At 43.4% G+C, this 22212-nt stretch overlaps 1 protein-coding gene across 7 annotated transcripts in view; it reads right to left on the bottom strand.

Annotated features, from left to right (window-relative positions):
* Positions 1-22212, bottom strand: part of mycbp2 (MYC binding protein 2) — a 61600-nt gene that overhangs the window by 25274 nt on the left and 14114 nt on the right. For 4 of the 7 annotated variants that reach the window (XM_029459494.1, XM_029459492.1, XM_029459493.1 and 1 more), the window contains exons 9-46: positions 22024-22097; positions 19862-20000; positions 19582-19658; positions 18241-18445; positions 17957-18121; positions 17613-17771; positions 17302-17506; positions 16469-16614; positions 15831-15941; positions 15076-15180; positions 12605-12724; positions 12371-12452; positions 10909-11026; positions 10438-10796; positions 10057-10229; positions 9516-9641; positions 9129-9256; positions 8908-8999; positions 8667-8801; positions 8474-8557; positions 8274-8370; positions 7300-7492; positions 6838-7112; positions 5995-6216; positions 5616-5807; positions 4187-4393; positions 3969-4106; positions 3332-3510; positions 3097-3239; positions 2874-2974; positions 2553-2771; positions 2215-2437; positions 1549-1667; positions 1266-1353; positions 1056-1105; positions 762-934; positions 428-572; positions 102-308 (exon numbers count right to left, since the gene is read on the bottom strand). In XM_029459494.1, the coding sequence (XP_029315354.1) occupies positions 102-308; positions 428-572; positions 762-934; positions 1056-1105; positions 1266-1353; positions 1549-1667; positions 2215-2437; positions 2553-2771; positions 2874-2974; positions 3097-3239; positions 3332-3510; positions 3969-4106; positions 4187-4393; positions 5616-5807; positions 5995-6216; positions 6838-7112; positions 7300-7492; positions 8274-8370; positions 8474-8557; positions 8667-8801; positions 8908-8999; positions 9129-9256; positions 9516-9641; positions 10057-10229; positions 10438-10796; positions 10909-11026; positions 12371-12452; positions 12605-12724; positions 15076-15180; positions 15831-15941; positions 16469-16614; positions 17302-17506; positions 17613-17771; positions 17957-18121; positions 18241-18445; positions 19582-19658; positions 19862-20000; positions 22024-22097 (5774 nt within the window). The remainder of the gene's footprint in view (positions 1-101; positions 309-427; positions 573-761; positions 935-1055; positions 1106-1265; positions 1354-1548; positions 1668-2214; positions 2438-2552; positions 2772-2873; positions 2975-3096; positions 3240-3331; positions 3511-3968; positions 4107-4186; positions 4394-5615; positions 5808-5994; positions 6217-6837; positions 7113-7299; positions 7493-8273; positions 8371-8473; positions 8558-8666; positions 8802-8907; positions 9000-9128; positions 9257-9515; positions 9642-10056; positions 10230-10437; positions 10797-10908; positions 11027-12370; positions 12453-12604; positions 12725-15075; positions 15181-15830; positions 15942-16468; positions 16615-17301; positions 17507-17612; positions 17772-17956; positions 18122-18240; positions 18446-19581; positions 19659-19861; positions 20001-22023; positions 22098-22212) is intronic. The other 3 variants (XM_029459489.1, XM_029459495.1, XM_029459491.1) reach the window with 2 other exon arrangements.

The following is a 22212-nucleotide window of genomic DNA, read 5'->3' on the forward strand; positions in this document are numbered from 1 at the left end:
GTGGACATGTACACAACTGATCTGATAATGAACAAATAGCTCCCCCATGTGGAGCATCTGCAGCCCTCTAAATGAAAACAGGTGAGGTTGTGAGTTCTGACCTTCATCATGGTAATAGCAATGTATCGAGCCTCTTTCACAATCATGGGCTCGTACGTGGCCTCCAGCTTGGGCATTGGCAAACCTCCAAAGGTTAGGTCGGGGCCAGAAGACAAAGGCGAGGAGCTTCCAGGTAGCCGCTGCAGTCTCTTCACATTCTCAGGCTGCATCGACTTCTTTTGTGAAACGGGTACAGCCTTCACCTCCACCTGGACATGTAAGAGATAAGAAACACATGTCAGACATTTGCCATTGCAAGAAAGTCTTCCCAATTCTAGAAAAATATTTATGTCTTGGAAGCAGAAAAAGCCAAAGCAATCGTCCTGACCTTCATGTGAGGAACGTGCACCACGTCTCCATACTGGTCTTTGGTCTGTACGACCACGGTAGTCGGCCATCCACAGCGTATGTCGTCTTTGTTCAGGATCAGAGATGTCTTCTGGGGGTCTGCGTAAGAGTCGGGCTGCAGCCACCTGGATGGAAGAAAAGAACGAATAGTGAGAGACAGGGTAGTAAGTTACTCATCTGTAGTGAGGGACTCTTCAATCTAAAAAGCTCAAATCAAATTTACAAGACACACAAGTTTCACAGAATATGCATAGTAGATGTGCATTTTCGTCACGTAACTACAAGTAAGCTGTGCAGGCTCCACAAACATTTACCTGGCCAAACGTCCTCCACTTGAAGTCTGTACACAGGTGATGAAGTCCTCGAGGAAAGAGTGTTCATTGGTTTGGAGGTGCAGGGGCAGATTTCCCTCCAGCGCCTCCAGGATGGTGGGCGAGTGAGACAAGGCCAGACCCTTCCCCAGGATCCCCGAGTGGGACTTACACACCTGGGTGAGTTGAAGGAAATTAGAATGAAGGAAGGTAGAGTGCTGAAGAGGTACACAATCCTTCTCACAAAACCACAATGAGTCCAAAAGAGTATCTCTGAAATAAAAAAAGAAGACACACCTGAAGAGAGGCTTCCTCGAGAATCTCAAGATCCTCCTCCAATTCATTGCCTTGAATTTAAAAAAAGATACAATAACAGATTAATAATTCACCCAGAGGCAAGTGAGAAAAACAAAGCCGGTGTTTATTGTTGTAATACTCCTTTTTGGCCACGAGAGGTGGAAGTGCACCAACATTCTAGATCAGACTTAGAAAATGGATCATCCTTACCTATAGGCAGGGCCAGGTCTTTCTTCATCAGAGCTGCAGCACACACACTGCCCAGGAAGGCCAACTCTTTCTCTAGCTGGATGATACCCTGAAATGTCCATAATGTTGGGGTCAGGAAGGTTTTGCAACATTCAACATTTTATCTGCCTAATTCATTTTAAATAAGACATACAGAACGCAGCAGTCATGAGAACAAGACTCAGAAACAAACGGTCATTGTACAGAAAGATGGAAGGCCAGCTTGCTACACAATTGACGGGTGAATATATGAGTGTGTCAGTACCTCATCAGGACCAGGGTTGAATTCATATCCCACAGCGACACACTTGAAGCCATAAAAGGAAGCTTTCTCGTCTTTAACGTAGTCGGAGGCAGTTTCCAGTGAGAACAGAACTTCATTTCCTGAAAGTAGAGGACAAAAAAATAGAAGATGAAAAGAGAGATAGATGGGAAGAGTTATGTAGGTGATCTCTCGTAAACTAATGTCTGCCTGCTGTGGCAGGTGGCACAGTGAAGCGTCACTAAAGGAGATTAAAGCACATATGTGAACAATTAATGAACTACAACTGGGTCGTAAAAATAATTAAGAATGTTGTCACTGCTCACAACATACTACACATTACTTCATAAGTACTGCTACTGCTGTCAGTTTACACGTTAATGCATTGCCTCAATGTAGAATATGTCTTTGCCGGTTTTTCTCTTTCTACATATAGATTCTGACTTTCTTGCTTTTATTAGTCACCAAGTCAAGGAAACTTTTGGAATTTTCTACCCTCAGTTTCCCCATTAGGTTATGCAGTAAAGTCAGAAACTATTTGTCACTCTTGTGAACAGGGAATGGCCTTGGCGAAAGTCTGTGCTTTCCGAGTGCCCTTTTGGGTTGTGATTCTGTTATAGTCATACCGTTCGTAGTTTGGACAAATGTTCATTGCTCGGCCTCTCATACCTGGAAGCACTAGGACGGTGGTCGGCCAGCCTGTGGAGCCTGAAAACTTCTTGAGATCAGTCCAGGTGTTGATGGTGTCGTGGATCAAAGGTTTGCCTCCCAGGCTGGACAGGTGTAAGGTACGGCTGGGGATGAGCAGACGTAGGACATCCTCTGGCTGTGCAGTGCCACACTGCTGATCAAACTCGATGGTGGTCCAGCGGACACAGTCTGGGAATGATACCTGAGGCACGGTGAGACAGAGCAAGAGTCGTTAACACTTACATTATATGCGTGTCTCTTACTTTTTCAGATGTAAGTCACTTGCAAAGCAGTTAGCGTGCCAAATTATACCTTACCCTGTATTGTGTGACACCAGCTTGTTTGTAAGGGTGGTCACTCTCAATTACTGAGTAGTGGTTTGAGGTGGTACACGCTGAAAGGCCCTGCTCAGGCTGGTTGCCAGTTGTGCTGTCTGTTGACTGGTTGGGATTGAAGGTGGGTGGGGCATACTTTTGGTTGAGGGCAGATACAGCAGGTAACAGCTCCTGAACGAGTCCAAAGACCTCAACAGCAGCCTGGATGAGGAAGACGACGCATTTCACCACAGGGACACCATCAGAGAGAAACAATTTACTAATCCAGGATGAATGGTTTGTGACCCTGGTTTGACCTCTTACCTTAGGTACAGATGCAGCCACAGGGCCGATGTAGGCCAGGATAAGGGGCAGGAGCATGGAGAACAGGCTGGAGGAACTTAGCAGCTCAGGAATGTCATCGACTGGAGAAAATAAAAGGACATGTATTAAACTGAAGAGAGGTTGAACAGATATGATCAAAATGCAATACAAGTGGCTCTACAGCAATGTTTTTCTAATACAGGTGTACGTTTTTAATGCTCACCATCGACAGCAAAAGCTCTGTGAAGCAGGTCCTTTGCAGCTCGGACCACAGCACTGACCACAGATAGAGCTCTGCTACAGTTCTTGTCCTCCTCATTGGCTTTGCTCAGCAGCTGAGACTGGAGATCCCCATCGTACTCACTCCTTGAGCCACGAGAAAAAAACTCAGGTCAGAAAAGAACCTCAAATACTTTGGCGATGAAATGTTACAAAAGGCTGGCCTTGTTGTTACAGACCTGTAGAAGAGAATCTGTGGGATCTGTCCTCTGGTTTGGTTGGTGCCGTTGCTACTCAAGCTGCAGGTGCTGAAGGTGAAGGACACACCATCGGAGCACTGCACTGTGGTCATACCTCCATCCCCATTAGCGGTCCGGCTGCCGTAGTTCCGTAATCGGACAGCATACTTGACCCCCTCCTGCAACAGAAGAAATTCATCAGTGGGACAATACGCATTTTAACCAAAACCACCACACAATTATATAAAGGGTAACACTTTATAAGACGCTCATGTATATAATGCAATATGAACATACTTATAATGTGTCATAATGCGCTTATAGGACAAAATAACTATTTATGAGAATGAACAACTGAACATTTACTTTTCACCAATAGACTAAAAATTAAAGACTGAACATTTTAGGAACACATAACACAATTTCTACTTCACCTGCAGCTGTATATAACGGGTAATTATCTAAATCAATTAAGTGTTTATAAGGAACTTTGATGAAATATAAATGTTCATCATCACCTCACCAGTGCTCAGTGATGGGTGTCATAGAAAGTGTTACAGTATAATAGTCACATCTTAATGTTTGTTTCTCAACAGCAAATCATATGCGTGTGTTATTTTCTTGAGAACCTATGTACCTTGAGTGGCACGGCCTTGTCCAGGCGAATCTCAGCAATATCACTGGGAGAGTCGTCAGTGCTGTAGGTGCCCTTCACCAGCTCCAGCGACGTCCACCTGTGAGAATGTGCCGAGTCCCCCGGGTGCTCTGTCTGCGCCTAAAGGGTGAAGGAACAGAAGTTGAAAACCAGTAAAGCCACACCGGGGGAAATGCATCAAATAATTTCTGATCACTTACATCATCAGCCAGCACCTCTAGTTCATACTCATGGATGCCCCCTCCTCCGTAGACGCAAACGCCCACCAGCACAACGCCTGGCTTGTCCACTGTCATACAGATGGCATCCGGAGAGCCATTGCCCGTGTTCCAACTGCGGCCCTGGCTGGTTTTGGTGAAGCGGTTAGGGGATGCCTTCACGGAGTGGAGCGAGTTCAGTCCATCAACCTAACAAGCAAGGACACAATAACATATGTAGCCAAACACATAAAACCAATTACATAACCACACAGGGCTGATTAACACATTTGAGGAGAAGTTTTCCTGAAAACATGAGCAAACAATGAAATCCTGAATAAAAAGCATGTCCTATGTTCTCTGCATAAGCAGTGTGCATAAAACCAGGTATGCACGCACACACACACACACACACACACACACACACACACACACACACACACACACACACACATTAATGTGAGAAAACGTTACATCAGATCTGCGTGGAGGGATGAGGACATGTTTTAATCTACGTGAAATTCGTGAAACAGAAGCTTCAGAGGACGCTGAAGTCACATGCTGCACGTGCGCCTTTATTTATTCACTAAATCTGTTTCCATAGCACTTTGTTGCATTTAGTGTTTATCGGTACGCCTACTTTTCCACCTTAGCCTCGTGTAAAAACTGGACTTAATGTCTAATATTTAGAGACAAAATCTGAAATAAAAACATGTTTGCCACATGTTAGGTAATGCAGGAAAAACTATTACTGTTGATATCATCCTGCTGACAACAGAGAGCTAGACACAACTGCAGCGGGAGAGCTTCCACGACACACTGGGACAGAAACAGTGTTGTCGAGGGCTGCCTTCGAGTGGCGGTTACTGTGGCAACAAGAGTGCGAGAGTCCCGACTGCAGTACACAGGTATGCATGTGAGTGTGAGAGAGGGAGGATAAAGGACATCTGTCCCATCCTCTTAATGAATCTAATTCCCCCTTTTCTGTTAATGTTTTTTGGCAACAGCAAAAACATCCCCTTGGATCAGGATGTGGCACGAGGAAGTAAAGAAAAAGAATGAGGAAAAACATGTAGTCGTGTCTAATCTAGAACTTATAAAGCTGAACTGTGACAATTCTGAATTGCACAGAGCGCTCTGACAGACAGAGAGACAGGCAGTCATTTGAAAGTCATTTTTGGGGCTTTCCCGAACACGAGACAGCCAGCATCGTACACACAGCTATTGTTTGTTTACATTCTTGTTCCTGGATGTCGATACCTCGCACCTCCTTCCCCTTGACATCACGCGTGTCGTGAAAGACGGTGAGTTTTGACTGGTGTGTAGTCATGTCTTGTGGCCAAGTCACGGCAAGATTTCATGACTCTGTAATGGCCTAATCGGACACAGTGAGCGTCGTAACAGACAAAATCATTGTGCAGTTTGAAGTTACCTCGGAGCCCAGGGCAGAGGCGGTGAGCTCAGAGACGATGGAGGCCAGCAGACCACAGGTGTTGGAGACCAGGTGTGGAGAGAACAGCTCCACCTCTTTCCTCAAACTCTTCCTCACTGGCAGCACCACAATCACCAGCATCTTCTCCAACACCTCCCTGAAACTGGTCATGCCCATCAGGTTCTCCTCCGTCTGAGAGGGGAAAATATGAAATTACTGTTTTGCTACTTAGTTATTTGATGTATTTAGAGAAGAAAAGGTCATGGTAGTGATCAAAAACCATCATGTTCTTCATCTCCCTCCATACTCATAAGCACCCACGTCCACCATTTTGAAGTGAGGATACCTGATGTACAGTAGATGACGTGCAAAAACTCACATGGCTTAGTTTCTCCATGTGGGCCACCAGCAGGGGGAAGCGGTGAGCAAGGGCAGAGTCATTCTCTGTGCTGACTTGTTTGACCAGGGAACGCAACAGCACTTCCCCGTCATATGCGATTGGCAAGATGGATGTCAACTTGACGGAGGTGTTGCACAGAGCTGACATTACGGCCGCCAGCAGACGGCTGCTGGATGTGCGAAAGTTGGCCTCAGCAATGTCCTAAAATAAAAGTGAAGACAACAATTACGTTACATTACAGGTCATTTAGCAGACACTCTTATCCAGAGCGACTTGCAGTGAACTAACTACAGGGACGGACAGTCTCCCTGGAGCAACTCGGGGTTATAAGTGCCTTGCTCAGGGGCTCAATGGTGGCAGCCCTGGAATTGACCTCTCAACCTTCTGGTGTTCTGTTTGGGAGGTGCACTACCAGACCACTAGGCCATCACCACCCCAAACAATGAACCTTTTTTCTTTTTTGTTACCTTTTTGAGATGTTCTAGAATAGAAAGCTCTGGTTTTCAAACATTGGTGCGTTGTCTTGATAAGACCTCAATATATATACAATGCTTACTAGATATAAAAGTAGGCCTACTGAATATTAAACCGTGGGTACAATTAGTTTTTCGGTTATTGGAAATTAAATATCTTTGGGTTCAGGACTGTTACTTGAACAAAACAAGCAATTTGCAGATGTATCACCCTAGGCATTAACATTTGATATACTACACTATAGATTACAGATCTATAGATTACTTGCTAATGAGAATAATGTAACTAGTTTCAATCCTATTTTAAAACTTCTTCTGAACTACAATAACATGGTCTGCCTTTATTGACCTGGTCGAGGCAGTTGAGCAGGTCGCAGAGGCAGGCCCACTGCAGAGCTGGGGTTGGGTAGAAAGAGTGGAAGCAGGCAGTGAAGGTGTTGTGGCACTCCTGCAGCACAGCTTCCAGCAGGGTCAAAGGTTGAGACAAGTAGCCCTCGGGGTCATTATCCAGCTTGGTCAGGCAGTTGTCCATGCCTTCTGACAGGATCTTCTTCAGCAGGCTGCGCGTCTTTCCCACGCACTCTGCCAGCTTGCTCGACTCCTCCACCACAGCTTTGGTGCTGGCTAGAAATCGAACAACAGAAAAAAACAATAAGGATTCAGAAAAAAGGCATTCATAACTGAACAGGGAAAAGCATTGTCACTAAAAGTTTGAAAGCAGCAGCATTGTGGTTTTCTTTTTAAAAGAACAAGCCATTATATTGTGGAATATACAGTAAGTTGTGCGCTGTTAAGTTCTCTGTGCTCCTACCAGCAATGGGGAAGATCTCACAGATGTAGACCCTGAGCAGACGGAGGCAGCACGTGCCAACAAAGCGCAGTCTCTCGAGGTCCAGCAGGGTGGCTGTGTACTGGAAACCCTTCAGGCCTCGCAGCTCCTCCACACCCAAAACCAAGGTGGTCCAGCTCCAGTGAAGGACACTCAGCAGAGACTCAAAACACTCCTTCAAAGAACCAGAGTCAGACAGTCACACACAACACTGTAAAAAAATGACCTGTCTAGACACTTAAAGGGATAGTTCTGATTTGAAGTGGGGTTGTTCGTGGTACTTATCCATCAGTGTAAAGTAAATGGCGAGAAGCAAAGCAATGTACTGCTGTGGATGAGGGCAGCAGCAAAAGGTAGCCAGCTAAAATAAGGAATATGGAGAATGATTTCACCTTGATGTCAGACAGCCCTTTTCAACACGGAATCGTGCTCTCTTCAAAGTCACAAGACTCCTTTGACAAAAATAGTCATTTTTGTCAGAACACGTGGGGGGTTGTTGGTCTCCTGATGCCTCAAATCGGTGAGCTTGTTTGTGTCATTGTTTGACTTTGGTGAATCCGAACTAACCTTTTTAAAAACACCAAAGTCTCACAATAACACAAACAAACCATCCGGTCGAGGCAGCTGTAGATCAGCAACCCCTGTGTTCTAAAAGATAAAACTACTGGGTGGGTTTTCAAAAGGGAGTCTGGTGGCTTTGAAGAGAGCGTGGATAACGGCATACTGTCTGACTACAAGGTAAAGCGGTGAGAATATTCTAAATATAGCGTACATTGCATCGCTTAGTTTCAGTGCTGGCACTCCTGTCTGTTTCTCCAAACTGGGGGCTGTGCTGACCGCCATCTAGTAATATACTGACTATGTATAAGTACTTCAATCCGTCCGTACTATCCCTTTAAGCAGGTAGAAACAAAGAGGAGGAAAAGCACTATTCAAAACATAGAGACCGTACTCACCACTGAGACGGTACGAGCGAATGAGCGTTTAAGGATATGGACAGGTTCACTGGTCTGCTGTTTTCCTTTAGATGCATTGCCATCATTTGAAGGAAGCCTGACGTTAAAATGTAAAGAATCAATCAAAATAATTTACTTGACGAATCTACAGACAAAATAAGCTTGAGTCACCGTTAACAAAATGTAAGGAATGGACTTGCCTGTAAAGAAGCTGAGGTATTTGACCCGCGTTAACATCTGTACCGTTGTTTGACTTCTTCGAGCTCTTGAACTGAAAGACCACACTTACAGGGAAAAACAAAAAAAAAGACCAATTAAAAGCTGTGTGACCAATATCCAAATTAAAAATAAATAATCAAATGCTACATGTGGAAAATGTGTAATGTGTTTTACCCATCATCAGTCGTAATGGTAGCCTGTCCATGGGAGCCACAGTCACTGCTGGGTCCAGACACTCGGGCCCACGCCACATACCACCAGCCCAGCTGCAGCAGCACCGGCTCATCAAACATCATTGCATATTTCTCCCTAAAGATAAAAAAAAAAAAAAGAGACCAACATTACTTCTACAACTTTAAAACAAGTAATAAGTTGTGAGAACGGAAGGGAAACATGAGGAATCCATCAACTTTACCTGGCAGCACAGTCATATGCCAGCACGTCAGTCTCAGCCAGTAGATCGCCGTCTGTCTCGTGGTCACCCCCGTCAGGTCCCAGCTCAAAAAGCTGCACAACAACAGGACTGGGTTAATGTATTGAAATGCCTGTCATTTAAAAGGACGATACCAATACTGATTATCGGATTGGCGCATCCTTATCTATAGAGTACAGTCGACAGTTCCAGAGACAGCTCACCTTGATCTTGGCAGTGTACTCCCCTCGTCCCCCGAACAGACCCAGCCCACCCAGCAGGATGTCTGCATCAGCACAGAAGCGGATGGCCTCCACAGAGTGGGCCGAGTAGCCCCAGCCACCACCGTGACCTACAACCACACATGGGATCGATAAGGCAATGCAAAGTACGCAGGAGTGCTTTATCCGCTTTTAACCACTTTGGTTGTTTCCTAAAGAGGATGATGAACTGCTCTGAACTAATCATTAGTTTCACATATTCAGCAGAACTGAAAAAGGTTAAAAGGTTAGCAAAGCTTGATAGAATCACAACATCAAAGCAAAACATATATAACATGTGTAGTATTTATACTTCATTAACCATGAATCCTGTTCAAAGAACCCACATACTCTCAAAGCGGTTCACCACGCTGTAGTCCTCCTTGGAGTAGACCTTCATCACTGCCTGGGTTTCTTCTTCTGCACTGGCTACACCCATCTTCAGCTCTTGCATTGCTGCCAGTGTATCCAGGCAACCTAAGTGGACAACCAAGTATACTTTCTCTTAGCATTGAAAGATGGTGCACATAAATTCACAACATAGGCATTCCTAGAAAACCTAATCATTTGTTTGGCTACGATCTTAGATAAAAATCTGTCTCAAATTGATTTTCCCAAGAATTAAAAGAGAACCGATAGGAGAACACTAAATCACTCAATTTAACGACCAAGTACATGAAGAAATATGGGAGCAACATTAACAACACAATAGCCTGATCAGAAGAGTTGGGTTTGTCACTGTTAACATCTGCTTTAAAGAAACAAGATGTCTGAATTCTCCGTCATCATTTGTGTCCAAGCATTCAAGTACATATGCATACGACCATAAGACCTTCATAAAAGATTTGTGTAACCAAAGACGCTTTGCTGAATGGTTAGTGCAGAGGATTACCAAGAATGTGCAGGGCCCCATGAGAGCGAGTAGTGGTGGCATGTGATCCTGAGGGCAAGGCAAGCTCTGGACTAAGGATGCTACAGCGAGCCTGTAGATCTGTAGCAGAGGGCATCCTGGCATCAGCTATCACTGCATTATAGCACAACATCTCTTTCGCAGCTGGCAGGAACCTAAAAAGCACACAGAAGGCCACAAAGACGGTAAACACATTGAAGGGGTTAAAAAAAAGGACAGTTAATGTTGTCTGTAGAGCGTTTTAACTAAATCTTAAAAACGTAGAATTAATAGTACACAATTGAAAATAGCACACAATATGGTAAATAAAACTAAACCAAAATGTTTGCATTGTATTGCTCTGTATAGTCCTTATAGACTGACCTCCATATGACATCATACACGGGATCCAGACACAGCCCAAATCCCTGCAGGTCCTCCTGCTCAGAGTCATTAAAGGTCCTGCAGCTTCCATCCAGTTTGTTGATAAGCAAGCATTTAAATGGAGGCGGCTCAGACACAGAGGAGGGCACAAGGCCAATAATGTGTTTGCTGGCAAAGATCTCTGAAGTAGCTAGGACATGGGAGTTGATAAGAGCCTCATCGATCCGCAGGAACGTCTGGTCTCCACTGGCCCCAATCCAGGTGGCCTTTCGTCCATATTTGGCACCAATGTTGGGCATTGGAGATGGCTTGGCATTCCAGTAGGGCATGTCCAGGATGGGCCGGCCCAGCTGTCCTTTCTGAAAAACAACGAGCATTGTGTGTAAAAAAAAAAAAAAAAATAAGGGATTCTGCACCCTCTGAAAAAAAGCAGTTGATTACACATTGTAACGGGTACAATATTGCACTTACCGAGAAGCTGCCAAATGTAAAGACCTGCCCATCCATCAGGAGAACGGCTGTGTGGTTACTGCCTGCTGTCACCTGAACACTGGGACCTGGAAGGGCCTGCACCAAAGTTGGAGAACCCCTGGCAGGTAGAAACATCCAGTTTAGGTTCTGTGTCCACACAAGTCTCACAACTTGGCAATAAACCTGATTCTGAAATGCTAAGTAGGTTTTCACAATTTGCTTTGGTGTATTGGTGCATGGACAACAAACATACCTTAAATATAGAATAGGAAAAACATTTTTAAAATATTAAAACATAAATTAAGAAATATGTACAATGTAACAGTTTGAAAAGAAGGAGCTGGGCAGGAATCTGCAAGAATATATTTTAGGGGACGTGCAAAGGCTCACAGACACATTTAGACTCATCGGTCCATTCTTTTACCTATAATTAATATGTAGTGACAATAGAATACTGTATTTTATTTTCCCATGAGATTTTAAGACGCAGCCCATTCATTTCACTTTTCTTATATGCTGTGCTAAAAAGTAACTTTTTTTTATCCATGTATCTTTCTGTTTTATCAGAAAACAATCCTTTATTAGTCCCACAACGGGGAAATGTATCTCGTCACAGCAAAATAACATATGAAGTAAAAAGGCAGTACACAATAATTAAATAGAACAAAAAATAATATAAGTACCAAGAGGTTGATAGAAAATAAAGTGAGTATTGCACATGGCAGTGATAACTGCACAGCAGTGGTGGAACAGTCTGTTCTTGGTGTGGTGGTCTACCTCTCTATCTGTCCATGTTTGTATGTTACGCTCTGCAGAGAGCTGCTTGTTGGGCCAAACTCCGCCTAAGAGCGTTAACTTTTTTCCAAACGCACTCGTCCTTTCAGCTCGTGCAGTTCGGCATGTTTTGCGCAGTAATGACGCTCGAGATTATTTCTCCTGGAAAGTGCGACATTCCACATCCAGCTTTCTGTTTTACACTCGCCATGCTGCGTTCACTGATGCCTCATTTAAAATTGAAGTTTTTTGACATGACTTGACGACACGTTCCGCTCGTGTTGTGTTCAAGGACCCTGACCGTGGCCAGGAAAAACAGTTAGTCGACCATTTAAAAATATTGCCGTCTAGTTTTTTTTGCTAGTGGATTTTTTTTGCGTGTGTTTTACGAATTACCTCGAGGGCCGGATCAAATGGTCTCGCGGGCCGTATACGGAGCTTCTATGCTAAAGGAGATTTTTTTTAAAAGGAAGCTTTGAAGCACCTTTCCTTAACATTTAGAGAATTCCACCAGCGCTCATCATGGCTGACACTTAAGATACTTCCGGGTCATTTCACTCGGTGATTCTGATAAAGAGCAGTCACTTAGGTGCAATAAATAAGTAAACATTGAAGCCCTGCAGTGTGCAAGCTATTTATTTGTTTTTTCACATTAAATTCAAAGCATGTAAGGCGACAGAAGCAATACCTGGAGTTCACATCTCCGTGTCCGAGCTGTCCGTGTTGGCCGTATCCAAACGTGTAGACGTCTCCATTCTCCATCAGCACCACTGTGAAGCAACATAACCATGACTGTTATTTACTCTCTTTCTTTACTTCAAGGTCAGGTTTAAAAAACAAAATTGTCCTATAATAATATGCAGACGAATCTATTAGACCCTGGTGCCTGACCAGAAGCAGCCATGAGGGAAATTCACTTTACCTGAGTGGTGAAACCCGCAGCTGACCTGCACAGCTCGCAGTTCACAGTCAAATCTCACTGCCCCTGGGGGGTAGGTGGTGATTTTGCTGGCATCCTTCTCCCCACGCTCACTGCTACCATCTACAAGGTAAACACTCCAAGTCAGCGCATTTGATTAGAGAACGGGGAGAGTGTGAGGTTTAGTAGCAACTTCAGACCACAAAGGTGGATGTCTCTGCACAGTCCTGGAAAACGAAGCTGGAGGGAAAAGAGGATTCAAAAGAAAACAGGGAGGAAAGGGAGAAGCATTCCGAGAAAAGAAGATGAGGGAACAGCACCTCTATTACAGAAAGGCTTTTGGCAACCAGTCCCATTTCAGATTAATAGATTGTGTGTTTAGTAAATAATTAGATTTTCTTCTCCAAATCTGTGATCAATGATGAAGAGGGAATCTGGTTTACCCTGAGCCCTGTGTAGGAGGTCACAGTTGTGGTGTGTGTGAGGGGGAAACGTTGGATAGAGACTCATGCATTACAGTAAATACAATGGCAGTCAATACCTTTTTGGACCATGTGCCAGCTCATTGTGGTGAACCTCTGTATCTGAGGCCAGCCAGATGAGATAACAGCCTTTTGTATCAATACTACTTCACAGTAAATGTAAAATAAATATTGACTGGCTCATGGCCCAAACATTATAAAGATAGGGTTGAAAGTTTAGCTCATGGTGACAGCTGTCAATGTAAGTTAAAAACAAAACAGAAGTGCTCTTCTAAAGCAGTGTTTTCTTTGGAGTACTGCAGGGGGGGTATGTGACATATTTCTTAAATGCTTATTTAAAAAATATCAGTCCTGCATAATTCCAGAAAGAATTATAATACTATAATAAGTTAAATAAAAAAAATGTAAATTTTGTAATTTGCTGTAACAAATGCAATCCCGTTCAGCGCAGTTTTGCAGCTCTTTATAGTCTAAAAATGTTTTGCACTGGCTAGGGGGTACTTGGCTGAAAACTATTGAAAAATATTTCAAAAGAGGGTACATTATTGAAAAAGGTTTGAGAACCACTGATCTCATGTACAATTTGAGGTCATTGGGAGGTCACAGACTGAAACGCCAGTGTTGTCGGGGAGGGATTTTGGAGCACACGTTCCTCTTAAAAACATTAAGAAGGATGCTCAGGGGACTTACCCCAAATATCCGAGCCTTACAACCGAGCATCAACCACAATAAATGGTTCTGCAAAAGGAAAGTTAAGCAAAGGACAACAGCCCCACTGCTGCTCTGAAATAGAATACACTTAACTTGTACTAGTTAAATGAATGCTTTACAATCAACAAGGGCACAATGCTAGACACCCTAAATCAAGCCTTGCCAATAATAACCCCCCAGTAGTTTCAGACCTGCAGATCCACTCCAATCTGCGACACCTATTGGCAGGAAAAGCAACAGCAGAATCTAAGACCTGAAGATGTAGACCTACCGATGCACCATCTACAGACGGATATATCAGCTGTTTTTTTACATTTGTGCAGGCAATGAGTGATACAGTTTTATTATTTAAAACTTTAGGTTTTTTTTGCAAACTTAAGGATGTTTTGTTCTGAATACTGTAGATAGTACAGAGAGAGTTTGAAAGCTTAACGCTTCATTGTGTGTTATCTGTCCTCATTTTGGTTACTTTAGAAAGGAGAGTAAGATAGACAAAGACAAAACCAAACAACACAAGTAAACTGCAGATATAGGTTAACTGTGTTATGTCATTGCAGCTGAATTATAAATGTGGTTCTTACTGAAATCCTTTACATATAAAGTTGTTTGTTAGCTTAACAGTTAGCTTCAAGAAAATTAACTCCAAACAATGAACACCTACACTCACTTCTCTGATGGACAAGCGCCTGAAAAGCTTAATATTGTGCCGAGTTCATAGATTGTTAGACTTTTAAGCCATCTCCATGAGATTCCTCACATCTAAAAACATGTATTTTTAAACTAACAACGCTGCTATCTTCCTTCTGTGTCATTCATCAGAGCTTGCTCTCCCAAACACTCGTGCTTTTGTCTGCTTGTAATGCTGCAGTAGTGCTCGCGAAGTGACAAATCAGCTGTTATGGGAGTGACGGTAAATACAGTTAGGCAAGGACATTGATTTCTATTTAGCATTAGCAACAGCCGTGTTGGGCAGAGCAGACATCCTATTTTAAGGATTAGAAAACGAATTAGCATAACAGACCAAATCTTAAGCGTACTTCAGCCCTTTGCCATGTTAGGGTAACATAAAATGTATCCTGTTGAGGTTAACCCAGTCTAAAGGCTTCACAGTCATTACTCCACTGTGCGAGTCCTTCTACATTGTTTGCTGCCATGAGACCTGGTGAAGACATAAGCGTCCTGCTGTCAGAGAGTGAGAGAGGAGGTGGGCGGGACAGCCAGATTGGGAGATGAGTCAAAGGGGTGTCTCTGCACCCGTTGAGTTAGTGAAAACCGTAGTACCTTTGTGCTTGTCCCGTTTATGCCTTAGTGCCTGAAGGGGTCTTATTCTGGCTAGGGCCTGCTCACGCTGGTTCATAAAAATGGGACCAGGAAAAACAAGGGGGCCTGGGGGAGAAAGAAACTTTCACATGCATGCACAATGCTCACAAATGCGAAAGAACACATGATAATACTTCACCACCACAACAATATACACACACATACACACACACACACACACACACACACACACACAAAATTATAAAGACACAAGCAACGGGGAAGTCACCAGGGCACAACACCCAAGCAAACAGCACCTCAAAGTGATTCAAAACTAAAAAGGGATGATGTTTGAAGTTTTTAGGGCTGCTCCCAGAGTCGATTAGTCGACTAGTTGGTTGCTTTGGTCTTTGTCGACTAAGATTCCTTTAATCGATCAGTCATTTTTTCATGAACGACTTATTTCCAAGACACTCATGAGCACATCTCTGGTAAACACAAGATTTTAAGTGTTGCTTGTACATGATTCTTTGTGGAGAAACTCAGTTTTACAGATCTGTCGATTAAATCAACTAATCGACAAAATCGTTATAATTGACTAAGAACTTCTTTAGTCGAGGACAGCCCTAGTAGTGTCACCCTATCTTTAACCTCTGCTCCCGTCTTCTCACTCTCACTCTCCCTGTGTTTTCTCATAGAAAGCATATCATGAAGCCAAAAAACACACACAGCCCTTCCCTAAACATAGTGCCATTCTGTTTAGACCGGATTCATACCTCTGCCCTCCTCCAGCCTGTGCCGGCGGTTGATCCTCTGTCGTTTCTCCTCCTGACGGATCTGGATGTGCTCCTCGATGTTTACTCCTGGAGGGGGAGGGACAGGCACAGCTGAAAACAAAAAAAGGCCCCAGATACAGGCAGCCCAGACAGGATGCAGGAGAAGGAGGAGGAGGGAAAACGGAGCAGAGCAGAGCAAAACAAGACACACATCAATGAATGATGGAAAGAGGTGATGGAGAAGCAATGGCTCTGCACAACACAAGAATAAAACAAAGCCACGGCAAGTTTGCAAAGATATTGCACTCAAGCAGATGCAACAGACTGTGTGACATGTGTGGCATAAGCACAGTGCTGGCATAGCTCAGAAGGATATATAGCTTGCACACAACCCCGCTCAAGACACTCATATATTCTGATCAATTATAGCGAGTCCAACATACTGCAAACAATTGAAAATTAGAATATCACCTCTCAAAAGGTAAGCGCATGACATTCGAACATGCATATAAATTATCAGACTTTGTGCCTTTAAGCAAAATGTAAACAATGAGAGTGGTGATATAGGTGGGATGTAAATAATCTATGAATGAGCAAAAGAGGGAACAGGAAGTTATGCAAGATATCAGTTGGCTTACCTAGAAGCAGATCCAGTGGAATCATCTCCTTTACTGCATCAAAGATGCCTCTCTGCCTGGCCTCTTGTCCATCCAGCTCCCTGGCACAGGCCTTGCAGCAGCCACACGCTGAGCAGCCCGACTCTCCAGACCCACAGCCACAGATACTGATTGGCGGACACAGATAGAAAAAATATTCACATTATGATAAGCAATTTAGCCAAAGATTTGTTTAAAAGATCCTCACCGGCCCTTTTTTTTAAAATACATTTTGGACCCTGTAAACGCTTGATTATTGTTTGTTTTATTTATTTTAACTTGTTATTTATTGACTCATTGATACATGTGCTTTGTTCAAAATACAAACTCATTTATTCATACCTAAAAAATAAAAACAAACATCTCATGCCAGCAGGGAGGGAAAAAACTAACAAAATAGTATTAATATTAATGAGTAGAACATTTATTTAAATTCAGAGAAATAATAATCGTATTACAGGGAAATAAATACTATAATAAAAAAAGTATTAATAGGCAGGTAGATATCAGTACGTATAGCTGGCAGTGGCTGGGGAGGGATTGTTTTTATTGGTATACACATCCTTTGTTTTGTTTTGTTTATTGCTTTTTTTGTTCATATGTTGCATTTGGGACAGCCGCTGTTATTGTCTACTCATACTTGTCACTCTTTGATGACCGGAAAACACTGCACTTTTATTATGTCCTGCAAAAGAAATCCTCCCCACAGCCAGATGTAAATTCTTTGGCTCTCAGCACTGACTCTTTCTGACAAGCACTGTACAGACAGTGTAATGTCCACATTCCCCCCCCTTCCAGTTTTTGTGTCCTCTCACCCTCCTGGTACTCTGTCTGGCCGTCCACTGCTCACACAGCTGGCCCCATAGCCCGTACAGTCTCCACACACCGTGCAGACCATGCACTGGTCCAACTTCCACTTGTGCATGCCTGGCTGGCACATCATGCTCTTCTCTTCCTTCTCTTCTAACTCATCCTCCAGATCTTCATCCATGGCTGTGGCCATGCTCTCTACACCAAACGCTACAGCACACGCACACAGGAAAGCCATCAGACTGAGCATAGTACAAAGACAATGCACACAGTATACAGTATGTTGTTATGTGTATTTGTTTGTCAATCTGCTCACCTTTCCCTGCCTGGCTCATGGATCCAGTGTCTCTGCCACACTGGCCCTTGTTGTTCACCCCGAATGTCCACACTTCACCACTCTTGGTCAGAACACACGTATGGGCCTTACCCATGGCAACCTGAGTTACAGACTGACCTTTCAGGTCTGTCACCTGGCCTGTGGACAAGACAGCAATGATTTTAAAGAATGTGAATAACATGGCTTCCAACAGAGAAATATTTATAGACTTATAAAGATGTTTATATTTCTTTATTCTATAATGTGCCTTGATCAAAGCAATGTAGACAATGACTACTGAAATATCTCTATAATTTGAAATAGCCCTGTTCCAGTCAACTCACAAGTGCTGTCACTGTAAATAGCATCTTTGCCAAACATGTAGAGCTCTCCATCCTTGGTGACAATGCTGCTGCTGCCATTGTTGCACGCTGTATACACCGCTGTCTTGGTCTCTAACTTGATCATCTTCTTGGGTTTGTACGGCTTGGGCTGTCTGCGACTTTTAGCTGCAAAGGAAAACAACAGATATCATCTTCAGGACTTCAACAGAGATGGCCTTGATTCTGCGTTTCATAAAAATATAATGAATTGTCGAATGTTTGCCAATAGTTTCAGATTGTCTTACTAGACTCTCCATCCTCTCCCTTGCTGGCAGAGCCTGTAAAGAACACACTTCCATCCTCGGCCACGAGCAGTGCATGAGAGCCATCATGGCCGACTGAGAACTGAACAATTTTGGGAGACTTTGTGACGGGTAATTCTACCCATTTCCCTGCTGACGGGCCACCTTGCTTTATACCCAGGCTCTGGTACTTTCCTGTGTAGTAAACCTGTGAGGGGAAGAGAAGGGAGGAAGATCAAACCCATAGCAAACATTTGAAAGAAGATCAGGAATGAGAAACTGTTTTCTTATTAGTGGTCATTTTTGAAGAGTCAAGGATGTACACTATATCCATTTCACCAGACTACGCAGTATCAAAAGTTTAACCGGGGTTCGTTTTTCGGCAGACGGCCCAAAATCTTCTGTCTTAGCGCACTGTGGCAGCCAACATCCCTGCTGAGCCAACAGTGTTCTTACTGAATTGGATGAGGACCCTCTTGTTTTCTGATGCACTGTAATTTCCACTCTGAACGGGGCCTTAGTCCATGTGTATAGTAGTTTAACAATTCAAACAGCAGGGGTAAATTCTGATGATACATGTGCAAAGGCTGCTGCAGGAGATTTTTTTATAACTCAAACCATCTGACATTCACTCTGTAAATTACATAATCACAACAGCATTGCATGCAGAACAGTAGCTTGTGGACCATAAACACTGGGCCTTTCATTTTGTTCTTTACATCACATGTCTGGCATAATGTCCAGCCCAAGTGATGAGTAAAAAGTTTGTGCCAGGACAAAAGTCAGCTACTCCTATTTTTACCCAGTCTGGGTAATCTGCAGATAAAGTGTGTTGTGAGATTAGGTCTCTACAAAAATGTGCAACAAGCAACTGGCCTGGATTACCATCTACAGACGAGGCACACTGCACCACACCTGCAGCACAGATACGCACAACCACACCCTCCACACCCTTCCACACCCGCCAACAAACTACGTACATAGTTAGCATTCTCATTTTACTAAGACAGTCTGCATAAAAATGGGACTTCTTCTTTAGCAAAGCACGGCCATACTTTGCTCGATTACAGACCTTAAATCTTACACCGAGTCAAATAGTAGTAGTAGTCTTTTTGTTATGCTTTAGTACAGCCTGATGCTAGGAAAGAAAATGTTAATTTTGTACGATGGGCTTCATGTGGCCAGTGTGCCAAAGAAGGAAGAATATATTTGCAGAAAAACAATTATTTTAGAGTATTTCCCCCAGGTTCACCTGGGCTGTCATTAGCAAGACAAGCCATTAGCGATCAGCAGTTGAATCTGTTCCAACTCTCTTTTTCATTTCAGAAGATTTTTAACTCTCACCTTTCCCGAGGCAGTTTTCATCAAAGCAAACTCCCTGCCTGCTCCAAGCAATGCTGCCTCTTCATCAAAGCCTGTGCCTGAGAGAACAACACACTATTTAGAGCCAAATATGCAATGAGACAAGGTTGGACAGTGTGCGTTTTTATTTTATTTTTATTATTTCTGACATATTTTGCAACCTTGTATACAAATACAGTATGAAATACATGTGGCAGGTGTACATAAGCATAATCACTACCTACAACCTTATACAGATAGAAGTATATTTTTTATCACTTACTGATGATGTGCAGATCCTTCTCGAGGTCAAATAGAGAGATTCCGCAGGCGTGCAGACATTTCCTTGCCAGCTTCAGCTGCAGTTCCTGCTGCAGGGTCGGGTCTGAGCTCATAGTATAGATCCGCACCACGAAACCATCCTGCGGGAGTCAGGGCCAACGGGAGGAAACGCTGTTTAGTTTCACAACTCAGCATTACTACAGTGTGGCAGTTAAGAGTTCATCAACCAATTTTAGGAAGTGAGAAGCCTCTGGTTTAATGAAAACATATACCGGCTTCACCTGACTCAATGTGACAATCAGAAGAAAAGAAATCAAGCTTTAAAAAGGAACAGTTAAACATTTTGAGAAATACGCTTTTTTTTATGCTTATATTTGTTTTCTTGCCGAGAGTGACCAGAGAAGATCTATATCCCTCATATGTATGCATGCAAGTACAGACATGAAGGCGGCAAGAATGTCAAATAACTGTTTTAAATGACAATAATTTGTGTTGGACACACTGTGGACATAAAAACATTTGACTACACGTGTCAATTACCTTATTGGGGAGTCAGGTAAATAACTACATGTGCATTGGATTAACGCAGTGATTATGACCTTTAGTGGAGTCATGGATAAGTCTATCAACTAGAGAGGGTTTGGCTTGGCGTTACAAAATCTGTGCATACATTTATTAATATTAGTGGCAACTTAAATCCTCAGCCATGTCCAGAGTTAGTAGCATATCCATTTATAATATATTACGTACACCATAAAGGGTGTGACAGCTATTCACAACTCGCACACTTTGACTTAGTACAGCGCTAATAACAGATGATGCAACTGCCAGAGATGTGGTGGGTTAGTCAGACTGCAGGGGATGTTGCTGAAAGGAATCATTTACAGGGAAGGAACACAACAAGGAAATAATTGGGAGACAACTGGGATATAAAAAAGGATGAAGGGTAGCACGGGGATGGTCTGGTTTCCACTGTGTGGTAATAAAGACACAATCATCTTTTGTGCTTTGACTCCTACAGAGCACATGTGCCACTCAAATAATTTAATAAGCGCCTTTATCCAAGACGGGCCAGAACTACCCCCCACCCCTTGACTTTTCCTCCCTACATGTTACCTTCTTCCTCTGACTATCTGTCTTGACCTCCTGTAGTTTACCCACATCCTCCTCTTCTTCTCTGGAATCTGAAACCCCCTCATTGTGTGTCTCATACGGTTTTCCTAAACCGTTAAGTGGTCTGCACTATGGTTGCATTTGCTGGCTGCTCACTAAAAATTGCATGCAGCTTCCCCCCCCCCCCCCCGCCCCACAGAGTATCCCGCCCCCTTGATTAGCCTAGAAACTGCTATCAGGCTAGCTGCAACAGCAGTTATATGGATTTCAGATCTTCCCCTCCCCCACTCACATTACATAGTGCTTATGCAGATAACTGCTTGAGAGATTAAGCTCTCTGGAGAATACCCACATCTGGTGCCACTGCCCTCACTACCACACACACACACACACACACACACACACACACACACACACACACACACACACACACACACACACACACACACACACACACACACACACACACACACACACACACACACACACACACACACACACACACACACACACACTGGCACAGCTGGTTATCAGCTGAGAGTCCTCCAGAGTGACGCTGGGACTCTACAGCAGGGGAAGAGACAGATGCTTCACAGGGCCGTTCAAGAGGAACAACTATCATTATTTTAACTAACAAAAGATTTGGTTTTCATGGCCAAAACAACAGGAATTGAAAAGATGACAAATGATGAGGAGAAAAAGGGTTCGATTGCGCTAGTGTGTGTGTGAGTTTACGACGAATGGCCACGTATCTTTCAGTAGGGACGACTGCTAACAAAAACGGAAAAACACCTGTCTCTGAGATTGAGAGCCCATTCCTTAACCGCAGCGATGTAGTTCAGGATGACTAAATCAATGGCCATTAAAGACTTTTTTAAACCTAACTCACGTGCTGGATTGCCTGCAGGGAATTTACCAGTATCACAGTCTTATAAGACTACAAACGCAGAGCGCCTTTGATTCTGGCCTTGGGTGTCTGGGCCTTAAAAGGAAGATGATGCATGATACTATCGTGGTAATTAGCAGCTTTAGCAGGAACTTTAAACTTACATCTTTGCAGGCTGCGATCTGGTTGATGTACTCTCCGTCTGTGAAGATGATGTTTTGTCCGTCTGAATGTTGACCTGCAAAAAGAAGCGACGTGGACAGTGAATATACCAAATATTGTTAGTTGGAATTTTTATGATTTAACTCAGAGGAGGTGTTTTTTAAACAAGCCAAAATAAAAGTGTTTTCTTG

The sequence above is a fragment of the Cottoperca gobio genome, chromosome 21 (assembly GCF_900634415.1).
Source record: "Cottoperca gobio chromosome 21, fCotGob3.1, whole genome shotgun sequence".
NCBI classification, from domain to species: Eukaryota; Metazoa; Chordata; class Actinopteri; order Perciformes; family Bovichtidae; genus Cottoperca; species Cottoperca gobio.